Here is a 12560-nt window from a genome sequence, read left to right as displayed (position 1 = left end):
GTAAATACTACTTTTAGTAACTCGATGTGGTAAATCATTTTTTTTCCATATAAAATTAAATGCTAAAGTCGAGTACATGACCGTGCACTCTAATAAATAATATAACTAATTAGCTCTCACGTAAATTGACCTTGGAAAGTCTGGCGAAGGATACCGGTGAGGTGACTCACAATCAGTAACTTTCCCCTCGTCCGGCACGATCATTGCACCGGCTAAACAAACAGACAGACATATACAGGGTGTCCTGCATAGAACGTAGCCATATGTATACATACTTTCTGAGAAACTAGTTTGTAATAATTTCCGCAAGACACTCTGTATGTATTTACCATTCGTAACTGTAATACCATGTGTATATATTAATTCCATATGACTTTGGATGAATTATGCGCTGCTGGAATATTTTTCGTGAACGAATAGAACCTCTCGTATTCGTTTATAGAATATCATAGGAAAATCTTATGATTACGACTCTTCGATCGGAAGGTAATTGAAAACAAAGTATGGAACACATTTTCGTTATTTAAATGATAACAGGTATAATGGGAGAATGCTGACATTATCGATAATGGAGGCACACTTTTTGAATATATACGAGACGTCTTTTAATACCGAAACATTTTTATAACGTTATTTCATCGAATTATATGTTCGAAAACGAGTATGGTAAATGAGTGCCTTAAAAGATCAAGATCCCGATTATGGGCCGTCCGTTGCAAACAATGAAAAGCACCAGCAAATTTACGAAGAAAACGGTAATATTAAAATTGTAATTTATGTTTATCTTTTGTTAATATTCTATTAAACTCTTATTTTTATTTTCAGCACGAAGCAACACTGCAAAGAAGATAACGACTATCATAGAAAGAGAATTTTCTGAAGAAATAAACGCGAAAGAGAAAGAAGTTCTAGAAATACAGGAGAGATTGCACAGAGCATCGAAAGTTTTGCATCTTTTACGGTATGTCACAGTCGCTGATTTTTATAATCGCAAGCAATGCCAGAATTCGCAAGGCAGCGAAGCAAGGCAAATACAAATTCATCCTGCAATAAAACAGTTGATTGGTAAATCACCGAAATTATGCGATAGTTTGTTAGTTTCTACATCGAGTAGTGAAAATGATTTCACGACGTCGCAAACTGTATTAAAGTCTGAAAAGTTAGAGGAAGAGACTTCTGAACGTTGCCAAGCAGGAAAACGTAGCATCGAAGCCGATGAGGAATCGCGTCCAAAAAAGATACCTAGGTACATTCCGCCGAAAAGTGGAATCCCAGAACTTCCGTGTCCGTCGAGAGGAATTAGACATAAAGCCAGAAAGCGTATAATTATCGGGAATATTTCGAAATGGATTCCTCCAGAATGGAGAGAGGATGCAGCTAGTCACAAATGGACGATGTACGTCCGAGGAAATAAAGAGAATCCCGATATCGATGATTTCGTTAGTAAAGTTAGATTCTTTCTGCATCCTAGCTATAGACCTAATGATGTCGTGGAAATTACAGTACCGCCATTTTGCCTTTCGAGACGCGGTTGGGGTGAATTTCCGCTAAGAGTTCAATTACACTTTAAAAGCGCGCTCAACAAACCGATGGACATAATTCATCATTTGAAGTTAGATCGTACTTATACCGGTCTACAGACTTTAGGATCTGAAACGCTCGTCGATATATGGATCTACGCGGATCCTCGAAATTCGAAACGAGATATCGACAAAAGCGCCGTTCAGCCGTTCGACGAGAATGGATCTATAGTGAAAACGCCTTCTGACGATAGTTGCAAAATAAAACTAGAGAACAATGAACATTATAATTCCATGTTTGATTTCACGAAAAATGAAAATGAATTAATGAGTACAAATTTCGAATTGAATATCAAAATAGAACCTCCGCAGGATAACGAAATTAATGAAAATGTAACAAGTACCGAACAGGTGCGATTTTATGTTGATCATGACCACGATTATTGTGGTTCGAAATACTCGAACAGTTTTAAAGAAAATTTGACTATCGATCACTCGACAATCTCGTCAAGATCTATAGAGGATACAGAGGTAGCGATTCAAAATAATACTTTAGCAACGACTGAATCTTCTGTAAATGGAGACCTGACTAACGTAACGATAAAGGAAACAAATCCAGTCTCGTTTTCGTTAACAAATGAACTTAATACGAGTAAAGCAAAAGCACTTCCATTATCATGCTCCAAAATTCAATCGAACCTTCGTCCTTTAGAAATTTCCATTCCACCGCTGTTCGAATCGTCGAGCAAGCATGTTTTAGTTTTACAAAACAAGAAGACTATCTCCGTAGATATCGCGATGCCGCGAACCGACGATCATAATCGTAAACTTATCGTTAATCCAACAAAATCGAAAGGAAATTTAACAGCTTCTCGTGGCATTAGCTTGTTAAAAAAGCCTCCAAGTTCGAACCAAAATGGAACAGAAGCGCAAGGATTGAATCTTCAACTTTCCAGGAGCGTTCTTCTAAACGTAAACTCCAATATACCAGCCTTGAAAATAGCTGAAAGAAGAAATTTACAGAACGATCACCTTTTCGATTCGCTAGACGAGTCAGGCACCGAGGACCACACGAAAGCGAACTCTCTGGAAAATTCGAAGGAATTCAAGCTGCAATCGCGACAAAAGATTACTCTGGGTAAAGACAAACACAAGCTTCAAAGTAAAAAGGAGTTTTGCGACGACGTGTTCCGAACAATTGACGCAGTAAAAATTACAAACATTCAAGGCCTACTGCGATTTATTGTTAGAAGAATGCCTATGGTGACTCGAAACGCTTCCGACTCGGATTACAGACAAGTCCATCCTTATGCTTGTGCGAGCGAGGAAGAGTTCTTAAAATACAGCCTTGCGAAACGAACCGCTTGCGAATGGAGCAGAGCAAAGATGATACGGTGTCTTTTAAAAAAGAAACTGTTCCCGGAGGAGGAACTATGGACCGTTAAAGAGATAATGATTTGGGCGCGGTTGCACGGCTACGCGCCTTTTTGGTCCAATTGCGGAGTCCAATCCATAAAGCAACAAAAGAATTTGCTTGATTCCACGGTTCCAAAAAGTATGTCCACTTGTACCGAGCCGGAGGCTGTGTACAAGTGGCTTCAAATTTGTCCAGATCGATCGAACGATCAATTTTCCGATCACAATTTGCAACAGTCCGATCAATTCGACAATGAAATCGATATAATTAATGAAATTCCATTGGAAAATAAAAAGAAAGATGTAAAGAAAGAGAAAAAGGATAAGGCGCCGTTAATTGCAAAGGTCGCGGTATTGGAAATAGAGGAAAAATTAGCACCGCTTCATGAGTTTGTCTGTGAAACTGCACGAGAGATCGGCGTTAAACTAACGTCCGAAGAAATTCTACCCAATGTGATAGACTTTACATCTTCTCGAATGATAATGAAGGTAAAACATATTACGGATTTATTTTTCTATTTGTTTTTAAATAAATATATATATATATATATATATGTCTTTTTTCAGGCTGTCGAATGCCTCGTCGATGATTTGATTAGAATGTCCTTAGCAAAAGCCTGGGAAAAATGTAATGATAACGGGTAAATATTTCTTTCATATTCGAGATACATGTATGCGTATATTTCGTATAAAATTCACAATTATTTATTATACTGCAAATATCGATATTGTATCACGGAATCGTGACAGTCTTTTTATTTTTGTTTAATTTGCAGATATCCGAAGATGATCGTTTTGGACGATGTACGTGGAGCTATCTTAAATCGCGAAGAATTCGATATATTTACGAACCAAGGACTAGGGTCGAAGTATCGACTAACATCGATGGATCGATTGAAAAATATATAAAAAATAAAAACTTTGCAACTAAGGAAACATTTAAATTTGAAAAAAAAAATTGCTATTATATTTACAACCCGAGCTATGGACTTTTTTTTAGTATAATAGTATGCTCCAGTACCATTCCAAAAACGCAAACCTCGCACATGTACAAATCTATACGTTTGAATAAAGTATATAAAATTTTGTACATCTAAATGTTTAAGTAATTTTTAATACTGAAAAATCAACCCCTTCTTCGTCATTTTTGCATGCAACTTTCGTTCTTTTTGCATATATAAACGTCAAAACAAAAAATTATATTCTTTTCGAACGCATACGCGTATACTTAAAATAATACTAAGAATGAGAAAAGGTCAATTAATGTCAAAATGTCATTTAGTTTTTCAGAAAATCTTGCTCACTGCTTTGGTTGAAGTGCTCATCGCATGATAACATAGTCGCTTTCTTGTAGAGATGCCTGTGTTCGTAGCTGATGCAAAGTGATATCTTTGTATCGAGGTGACATGGGAACGTAATTACAGTTGTCGATTAATCTCTCCAATTTAAACGCGTTTCCTTCGCCTAGCACGGAATTTCGAGTAGATGTTACAGACCTTAAAATCATTAAGCAAACATATTGTATAGTTCGTATTAGCAAATGTGGAGTGAAATTAGAGTTAATCGTTACTAGTTGCAAATACAAACCTGATACCCTTCATTGATTCAGAGGCACATCTTTGTCGCGGAGGTAGAGGTGGTGGTTCTTCCGATGGACGATTATAAAACACTTGATCCATGTAGAAATGCGAAGTAGTTGCTTTATTAGAATCTATCTCGTCTACAATTTCCTCGTAAATTCCAGAAGCTACTGAAATATCTGAAATCCTTCTATCGTGTGGAAAAGTGAGCAAACCTGAATTATCGCTATTATTTGGAACGCTAGCTGGTTCTGGTTGATAGAAGGGTTCTGTTAATTTGCTATGGATCTTAGAATTCTTTTCATCGCACGGTACGTTCATTTCTTTGTTTTCATTTATTGTTCTAAAATCCATTCGTTCGCTTATCAGCGGATAATTTCTTTGGATTTCATCGCGTACCGATATTCTAAGGTCACCCTCGCTTAGGCTCAGTGGTCTTCGATTAAGTTTACATTTTGGACCACGACCCTGGGTCACTAAATCTTGTAATAATTTAGCAGCTTCTAAACAAAATACGTGAAGCTCGCCAACTCCGCCACAAAATTCTTTGGTCGTATGAATTACGCAAATACATTTAACATCCTCTGGTCGACCTACGGTAATTAGGTGAAAGTGATTAACCTGTTGCCAATCCAGATTTTTCACTATTTCACCTGTATAAACATCTTTCACAAATATTCCTATTGTGCTGGCTATTAAATCGCCATATAGTCCTGCAAAATTATAGTAGCAATTAAAAATACATCTAAAATATAAATGAATAATCAAAAATTCAAATACCAGTGTATCCTGACGCTTTAGAATGCGCGTTATCGATTATAGATATATTATGAAATCCTGGCATAATGGAATGCCTTCTGGGTCTCAACAGCTGCCTGATATTTGCCATCCATCGTTGTGATTCTGTCTCTGAATTACCAGCCAAATATAATAAAGGCTTTCTTTCTTTGGTAGGGAATATACCAAAAGCAAACTGCTTAGATCTAGATTGGGTGCGGCAAATAATAGCATCTAATGGTATTATTACTGAATTGTCTCTGTCATTCGGGGATGCATTACCACCATTACTAATGCCATAATCAAGTTGTACTTTGACACCCAAACCAGGGCCTAGTTTTCTTATAGAACACCAATGCCTTTGCCAAACTTTCCAAGGAGCTAATGTCCTCTTTCTCACCTTGTGGACTTTATATTTACCACCAAGATATTTAACATCTAAGAATCCACATATTTCATTATATTCTTCAGCCATTGTAATATACTTTTCTGAAAGATATTACAATGTTAGTACTTTTAAAACATTAAACAAACATTATAAGATTAGTACTTTCTTTCAAGAACTAAGGTTGTACGATACAAATACTGGTCGTTTCGCAACGAAAATATGAAAAACTATTGAAATTAATTTTACGAATGAATTAAATTAAATTGGTGAATAGATTGCGAGATTTTTCATAAAACAAAGTGCGGTTTAACAAGAATCTTAGCTTACCTTCCAGAAGACAGGCGGATTAAATAAGCAGTCGCATTGGAATTCAGATACTAACGGCGAAATCTCCTTAAATACGAAAGTTCACACATAATTAGAAAAAGTGCCCGGTCGCTCAACGTACAATTCGATGTTTGTATTATTGTTTACTAACTGGTCAACTCCTTAATCTTGAACTCAAGACTACCAACAAACCAAGACTCTGATTGACAGTTGATAGAATTCCCTATATCAAATTGTTACTATCTTTGACTACGTAGGTGCTTATATAGACAAAGGTTCTTTATTTGTTATTTATATAGTCGATTTTTTACTTTATGACATTATAACACATTATTTAAACATTTATCTGCTGCTTAAACATGTGTATTAGGGTTTATAAGTTCAGACTGCAAACCTGTAATCACTGTTTGGAATCAATGTAACGTAAACGTATTTTCCCTAAAAGTAGCTTAATTTAAATAAAGTATTAAAATGATAAATTTGACATATTAACTAATATACTGTAGTGTTATCAAACAAAGATTCTCATTGATCATGCATTTATGAAGAATAAAGAATAATTTTGATTGAAGGTATTGGCAGCGCTATCTAGCAATAAAAGTGGGAATTATTTTCACTACAAACTTGGACGTTTTGCCACGGATGGCGCCACTAGTATTAATCCCAGAATAAATGAAATATTTTTAAAATTAATTAATGTGATATGATTATAGGTTTGTAGTCCTGAATACATATGTAAAAGGAGATTAATGTTTAAAAAATAATATCAGGTCGTTGTGTTTAAGAACGAAAAATTTGTAAGCTTTCACACATACACAGGACGAGTGCCTGACTGGTCTCCTCCATATAGATCATTTTCTCAATCATTTCTTTTTGGCTTGCAAATCTAAAACTCTGTATTATTGGCCCCTTCGTATAAAAAATAAAGATAAAACGTTATAATGGATTCCCTAAGTGACAGATTTATATCTTTCATTATCATTGATGCCATATTCATTCGTTAACTTCTAATAGATCGCGGTGTGAGATTGTGATACCATTGATAGTAGTAGCCTGTAGCCTGATAGCGTGGTAGCATTAGACAAGATCGATCCACTGCAAATCACTCCAAAGCTTGACTTGTTTATCTTTTTTTAATCGTTCATCGTAAAATTTACACTCGAAATAATATCACTTCTACATTATGGTCTAACTTATTGATCTTAGATATTAACAGTATCGTGTCTCGATAGTCTCCTATGATTTTAATTTTTCCTATAAAACATCGATAATTTAAAGACCTTCGGCATTTCGGTTTCATAGAACGAACATGACGGTCACGGCCTTCGCTAGTCAAGCTGTTTTAATTCCGCGGGAAATTATGTATTTCGGTAGAAACATATCACGTCTTTATCATCGTCATCAAAAACTATGTCGCGTAAACAGTATCCTGTTAGGAAAATGCTTGTCTCCTCCGTTCGCCCTCGATACATGGACTGTACAGAGGACGTGTCATGGGAATAAAAGTAAAGTAGACAATTTTCCCGGTACTTTATCGAAACAACAAGCGAAAGAGTTGACCGCCAAGCTTACTTCGGAAGAACGTGAACACTTCTTAAGTGCTCTCCAAGAATGTAAATCCGAAGAAGATAAGGCTGGATATCAACGTAATTATTTTCTATTAAGACTAAGTATCATCATTGGAATCAATCATCCTTTTTAGATCTTTCATCTGTCATCAAATTGACAATTTTATATTAAATTTTTGTTAGACCTGTGTGTTTCTTAAAGTTTACTTTTCCTTCTAAATGTATTTGTTATAACATTTCAAGGCCAATTAGCAGCCTTCCGTTGGTGTAATGAACTTGGAAGGCCTACCAAAATACCATCACTAGGAGACGTTGATGCTACAGGCAAATATTGTCGTGTACCCGATGATTGGCTTTTGCGCAAGTATGGTAGGAACATCAAAACATTAACTAATTTTTAAATTATTAACAGAAATTGATAATATTAAGGTGAAATGTAATAGCGTTTTATAGTATTAATGTATTTAATTTTTCATATTACATAGATATTTTAATGATAACTCAGCTAATAATTGTAATTATTTACTTTCCATTGCATTCTATATGGACATTGCGCTGTAAGTTTAATGCATGATAAACTATACATTTCATCAGTCTATATGTTCTAATTCTTCTATTTGCTTCTTTTACTCTGACTGAACTTAAGGGATATCATTCAAACATAACTACATTTCCTGAAACATTGTTATACCATTTATTATGAAAATACTACTTTCCTAAATAGGAATCTATACAATTCTGTTAAGTAACTAGAAGCTCTTGTAAATAAGTTTAGGTAAATAATTTCATAAATTTTTGCTATGTAAAACATTGTTATGATACTTTATCCAAAATTAATTATCATTATTTCATTTAATTGCTATGTATCTTATATTATTACAATTTTGCATGATCTAAAGAATGCACTTTCCACAGTACAAAATATGTTGCTGAAAATATTTCATAAAATAGATTTTGTTCGTTTAATATATGTTACACAATTTACTAAGTTTTAATGTAAATATTTTTTAGGTAAAAAGAATGTACCTTTGTTTGAATAAAGTTTTATTTCTCAAAATTTGGTGTATTTGATTAATTAGTTAATTATCCTAAGTGATTTCTTTACTTTTTATTAAACTTTAAAAATTAAATAATTATCATTGAAAAATATTTTTAAACGAATTACATTATATATATATATATATAACAAAATTAATGCATGCATATTACTACTTTATGTTTGTAAGTAATATAAGGACCATATTGTCGTCGTTCGATAATTTTTCGGTATATTTCTCGCTAGTTATACTTTTTAATATTTTTTTACTTTATAAAGAAGCAGATATTTATATTTAACTCTTTCCATTACAGTTGAGAATGTTCCAGGACCAACGACGAAAAATCTAGTATTAGGTATGAAACTTACCACCTTTGGTTTATTAAAATTTCTGATTACATTTAAAATGCCAATGCATCCAAGCTTTCGTACATGGTTACAAACTCGAGCATCGAGTATTAAGGCAAAAATTTACGTGAACTTTCCAATTAAAAATACAACCATTTAAACTAGTACAGTGGTAATAATGTTAGGAAATATTCTTGCAGTTGCAATTGCGAATGCAATTCCGTTCATTGGGTTTGGTTTTCTTGACAACTTCATCATGATTATCGCTGTACGTACCACAGTTCTATATGATTTATTTTGTCGGTATGTAATATGCTAATTTCAGGGAGACCAAATTGAAATGATATTAAACAAAAAATTTCCGATATCAACTATGGCAGCCGCAGCATTAGGAAATACAGTTTCTGATATAATAGGAATTGGATCTGTTCACTATGTAGAAATTTTTGCCCATAAAATTGGATTTCAAGCACCGAAACTTACTTCTATAGAATTAAATCTGCCTAAAACAAAACTAGCTGCAAATTTGGTATGATACACTTAAAATATGTTATTAATAATTCGCTTTAGTTCAGAAAAAAAAAATAATTCGTAATGATTTAGGGACGAGTTGTCGGAGTTACGATTGGCTGTCTTATCGGAATGACGCCTATTCCGCTTTTTTCGTACCTTCATAATGGTGGTTGAACTTGTGAGTACTAAACGCTCGAAAGTTTTATCGTTCTCCCAAGAATATTAATTCCTACCTTTGCATCAAACAAATATGTAATAGTAGAAACAACTATCCCTTTGCATAGTCCGTGTAACACAAATGGAGCTTTTATAATTGTTTGTAATTTTAATTTATGACAATCACAGTGTTTATGTAATATAGTATAATCTCTGTAATAATGAATGTATTTAATGTATGAATATGTATAAAGCAATATATTATTAAAGTTGTACTAATGATTACATTAGCAATAGATGCACCATTGGTGCTTTATATTTTTTATAATTCCTTCTATTATTTAGATTCGAGAATCTCCGTAAAATTTATATCACGGTTTGAAGGTTCTGGTAGTAATTTAATGAATAATGCACTTGTATATATATATATATGTATATATCATATTATTTATTGAAAAAATTACTTTGTTAGTATAGAAGTCATTTGTAAGTTTACAAGTTAGTACAAAAAATATATATTCCTTTTTTGTAAATCCTTCTACTAAATACGTTACGTTTTATTAATTTTAAAAAATATAGATGTTCAATCCTCAGTGCTGATGACCAAGAGTTATTTTTGTAACATAATTCGTGTAATACCTCCAATCGTGTAAACGAAGATTTAAATCTATACCCAGGATTTGCTTCCAATTCATATCCATTATAAATTCCTCTGTATCCTGTATTAAGGTAGTGGCATCGAGTACAAATTTCGTAGTTATCGATGTGTCCGTAAGTCCAATTTCATCTTTTATCGCATGCGATGTTTCTTTCGAGTCTAAGCCTGAATATTCCGGTAACCAGATCATAACGGAATTTAACCACCACTTCCAGCCCTCGTTTACGAACTCTTTCGACTCGATATTTTCGCCATCCTGTTGAGTTTGATTGCAATTCAACAAAGTAGGCATAAAATTTGTTGCTAAAACATTTTCCGATACACTTTCAATGGCCGTAGACGGGACATCCATTATTGGATTCAAATCTATTTTCGAAATATCCGTAGAATTTGTAGTTTGCCTCGGGCTAAGTATCGTTCCTGGGAAATAGCTAGCAACTAAAGCGGAACCCAACAGTGTGACTATTCCCGCGGTATACGTTGCCAAACAAATAGACGACACGTTTACCACCGCATGTGCCACTGTTAACAATTGCATTGAATTCATTAGACAACTTAATTCTGTATACGAGAACCAGCCCCTTTTTTGTGCTTCTTTGTAGGCTATATCTTTTTCTAGTCTCTGTAGTCTTTCCCAAAAATCTTGATTGTGAACAAAGACGGTCCAATCCTAAATAATTAACAGAATTTAATTTGTAACTATCGATAAATGGTAACAGCTATTTATTATAAAATGGTGATACTTACAATAGCATTGAGAAAATCTTTTTCTAATTGATTCATATGCGACAGACTAAAATCACCTGACTGTGCCCATTCGGTATTGAAAACTTCATCTTCTTCTCCTTCATCGTTCAAAAATTTACTAGCCACCATCTATAAAATGTACAGTATTACACTGTTAGTAACAACACGTTTTTCAAAGTAATACAATGGAATAAAAGAAATCAACAATACCAAAGAAACAAGAAACAACTCAGAAGGTGCAACTCGCTGCAAGTATTCCGGATTACAATCTTTCAATCTTTCCAAGTATAACAAAGCCAAGACAAGAGAACACGGCGAAACACACGCATTTCTAGAGATTCTACTTGCTTCTTCCACGTCTAGTCGTTCTAGCGTGTGACCGCTCTTAGCTTCTGTGAAAAGTTCCGCTGCCAATTCTAAGAATAAATTTTAATTACATAATCGGTCGTATTAGAAAATATTTAATTAATTACGTAATATTTGTAAAAGAATAATTGGTGAATTTTTTAAGCAGTATATGATACATTTCAACTAAACGACAAGTAACAATTTAAATGCTATCGTACTAACCAGTAACAGGCAAGCTGAGACAATCAGTCATCGGTAATTTCGAATAATAAAGTGATTTCGATATACGATTCAAAAACTCGTCGTGATTGCCCATGCTCTGTAATCAGATGTATAAATAAATAAAAAACAACTCTCCTGGTTTCCTCGAAAACGTGATAAACAGCTGCCCTACCTTGAGTTTTGCTGGGGCTTTTCTCCTTCTCGAAATATTCGTCATATTAGAATAGCAACGGACCGAACAGATTCTCCGTGTAATTTCGAGTGTATACGTTGAAAAACAGAAGCGACGAACAATTTTTTTATTTGAAAAATATTGTATACGAAGTAACAGTATAGAAAATCTTGATTTAAGAAAAACGTGATGATTTATGTTTCGCTGTACATAATGAATAGGGCTAAAAGTAGAATATCATTCGTACCACCACAAACAGGACCGGTTTTAGCAATATTGGCGCCCCGAGCAAGATTATCGTGGCGCCCCTTCAGGGGCTTAAAATTTTTAAGAAAAGAAGACAAGGTAATAATGTCACACGATGAATCTTTAGCTAGATTGTAAAGATTGTTAAACTACAATATATAGCAGCTATACTATATTCGTATACTAAGGACACCGGACTGTGACGCCCCTAAAAATCTGGCGCCCCGTACGGTTACGCGCCCTAACGCCGGCCCTGACCACAAATAGAAATCAGCTTGATCAGCTGATTCGAAATTTCGATTAACATAATATATGTATATATTTTTCAAGCTAAACAATAATAAAATTGTATTTGCGTCGAGGAAATGTCAAATAAGAACGTAGAAATGATTTTATTTTCATCTTAATAACACTTAAAAATTACATAAACGAGGAGCCTACTTTGTCAAAGTTCATAAACAAGTCCATAAAGGCAGTCCCTGCTACCACATGTTTTTACTTTTTTTACTGTAATATTAATTTCATTAAATATAATATC

The 12560-nt window shown here is 34.1% G+C and overlaps 4 protein-coding genes across 5 annotated transcripts; 2 read left to right on the top strand and 2 right to left on the bottom strand.

Annotated features, from left to right (window-relative positions):
* Positions 1-221: 221 nt before the first annotated feature.
* Positions 222-4028, top strand: LOC128892535 (uncharacterized). The gene is made up of 4 exons (XM_054153033.1): positions 222-755; positions 826-3425; positions 3504-3577; positions 3713-4028. Exons 1-4 carry the CDS (start codon positions 671-673, stop codon positions 3843-3845), a joined length of 2892 nt encoding a protein of 963 aa, XP_054009008.1. The 5' UTR covers positions 222-670; the 3' UTR covers positions 3846-4028.
* A 147-nt stretch (positions 4029-4175) lies between these two features.
* On the bottom strand, positions 4176-6153 carry LOC128892536 (uncharacterized). Its single transcript, XM_054153035.1, has 4 exons — positions 6009-6153; positions 5297-5782; positions 4524-5229; positions 4176-4432 (listed from the first exon to the last, which is right to left on the bottom strand). The coding sequence occupies exons 2-4, from the start codon at positions 5766-5768 to the stop codon at positions 4258-4260; spliced, it is 1353 nt and encodes a 450-aa protein (XP_054009010.1). The 5' UTR covers positions 5769-5782; positions 6009-6153; the 3' UTR covers positions 4176-4257.
* A 571-nt stretch (positions 6154-6724) lies between these two features.
* LOC128891939 (uncharacterized) lies at positions 6725-9903 on the top strand. 2 transcript variants are annotated; one of them, XM_054151920.1, is made up of 6 exons: positions 6725-7654; positions 7820-7945; positions 8942-8968; positions 9161-9228; positions 9286-9489; positions 9564-9903. In XM_054151920.1, exons 1-6 carry the CDS (start codon positions 7318-7320, stop codon positions 9645-9647), a joined length of 846 nt encoding a protein of 281 aa, XP_054007895.1. In that variant the 5' UTR covers positions 6725-7317; the 3' UTR covers positions 9648-9903. The 2 variants fall into 2 exon arrangements, with proteins under 2 accessions (XP_054007895.1, XP_054007894.1); XM_054151919.1 differs by having other exon boundaries at positions 6726-7654; positions 8927-8968; positions 9564-9902.
* Positions 9904-10052: 149 nt separating this feature from the next.
* LOC128891938 (protein CNPPD1) lies at positions 10053-12001 on the bottom strand. The gene is made up of 5 exons (XM_054151917.1): positions 11777-12001; positions 11605-11701; positions 11245-11450; positions 11035-11163; positions 10053-10957 (listed from the first exon to the last, which is right to left on the bottom strand). The coding sequence occupies exons 1-5, from the start codon at positions 11819-11821 to the stop codon at positions 10220-10222; spliced, it is 1215 nt and encodes a 404-aa protein (XP_054007892.1). The 5' UTR covers positions 11822-12001; the 3' UTR covers positions 10053-10219.
* Positions 12002-12560: the final 559 nt, after the last annotated feature.

This window comes from Hylaeus anthracinus, unplaced genomic scaffold (genome assembly GCF_026225885.1).
Source record: "Hylaeus anthracinus isolate JK02 unplaced genomic scaffold, UHH_iyHylAnth1.0_haploid 12002, whole genome shotgun sequence".
NCBI classification, from domain to species: domain Eukaryota; kingdom Metazoa; phylum Arthropoda; class Insecta; order Hymenoptera; family Colletidae; genus Hylaeus; species Hylaeus anthracinus.
The sequence above is the reverse complement of the archived record's forward strand: the minus strand, read 5'-3'. Positions and strand labels throughout refer to the sequence as shown.

What these genes read in the sequence shown, in the direction of transcription:
- LOC128891939 (XM_054151919.1), top strand. Translation starts at nt 7,318, where the DNA reads ATGACGGTCACGGCCTTCGCTAGTCAAGCTGTTTTAATTCCGCGGGAA. An exon ending in AGATAAGGCTGGATATCAAC is followed by an intron (nt 7,655 to 7,819) that starts GTAATTATTTTC and finishes TAACATTTCAAG; the next exon opens with GCCAATTAGCAGCCTTCCGT. An exon ending in CAAAACTAGCTGCAAATTTG is followed by an intron (nt 9,490 to 9,563) that starts GTATGATACACT and finishes GTAATGATTTAG; the next exon opens with GGACGAGTTGTCGGAGTTAC.
- LOC128892536 (XM_054153035.1), bottom strand. Translation starts at nt 5,768, where the DNA reads ATGGCTGAAGAATATAATGAAATATGTGGATTCTTAGATGTTAAATAT. An exon ending in TAAAGCGTCAGGATACACTG is followed by an intron (nt 5,230 to 5,296) that starts GTATTTGAATTT and finishes ATAATTTTGCAG; the next exon opens with GACTATATGGCGATTTAATA. An exon ending in GAATCAATGAAGGGTATCAG is followed by an intron (nt 4,433 to 4,523) that starts GTTTGTATTTGC and finishes AATGATTTTAAG; the next exon opens with GTCTGTAACATCTACTCGAA.
- LOC128891938 (XM_054151917.1), bottom strand. Translation starts at nt 11,821, where the DNA reads ATGACGAATATTTCGAGAAGGAGAAAAGCCCCAGCAAAACTCAAG. An exon ending in TCTCAGCTTGCCTGTTACTG is followed by an intron (nt 11,451 to 11,604) that starts GTTAGTACGATA and finishes ATTTATTCTTAG; the next exon opens with AATTGGCAGCGGAACTTTTC. An exon ending in AGTTGTTTCTTGTTTCTTTG is followed by an intron (nt 11,164 to 11,244) that starts GTATTGTTGATT and finishes TACATTTTATAG; the next exon opens with ATGGTGGCTAGTAAATTTTT.
- LOC128892535 (XM_054153033.1), top strand. Translation starts at nt 671, where the DNA reads ATGAGTGCCTTAAAAGATCAAGATCCCGATTATGGGCCGTCCGTTGCA. An exon ending in CTTCTCGAATGATAATGAAG is followed by an intron (nt 3,426 to 3,503) that starts GTAAAACATATT and finishes GTCTTTTTTCAG; the next exon opens with GCTGTCGAATGCCTCGTCGA. An exon ending in GAAAAATGTAATGATAACGG is followed by an intron (nt 3,578 to 3,712) that starts GTAAATATTTCT and finishes TTTAATTTGCAG; the next exon opens with ATATCCGAAGATGATCGTTT.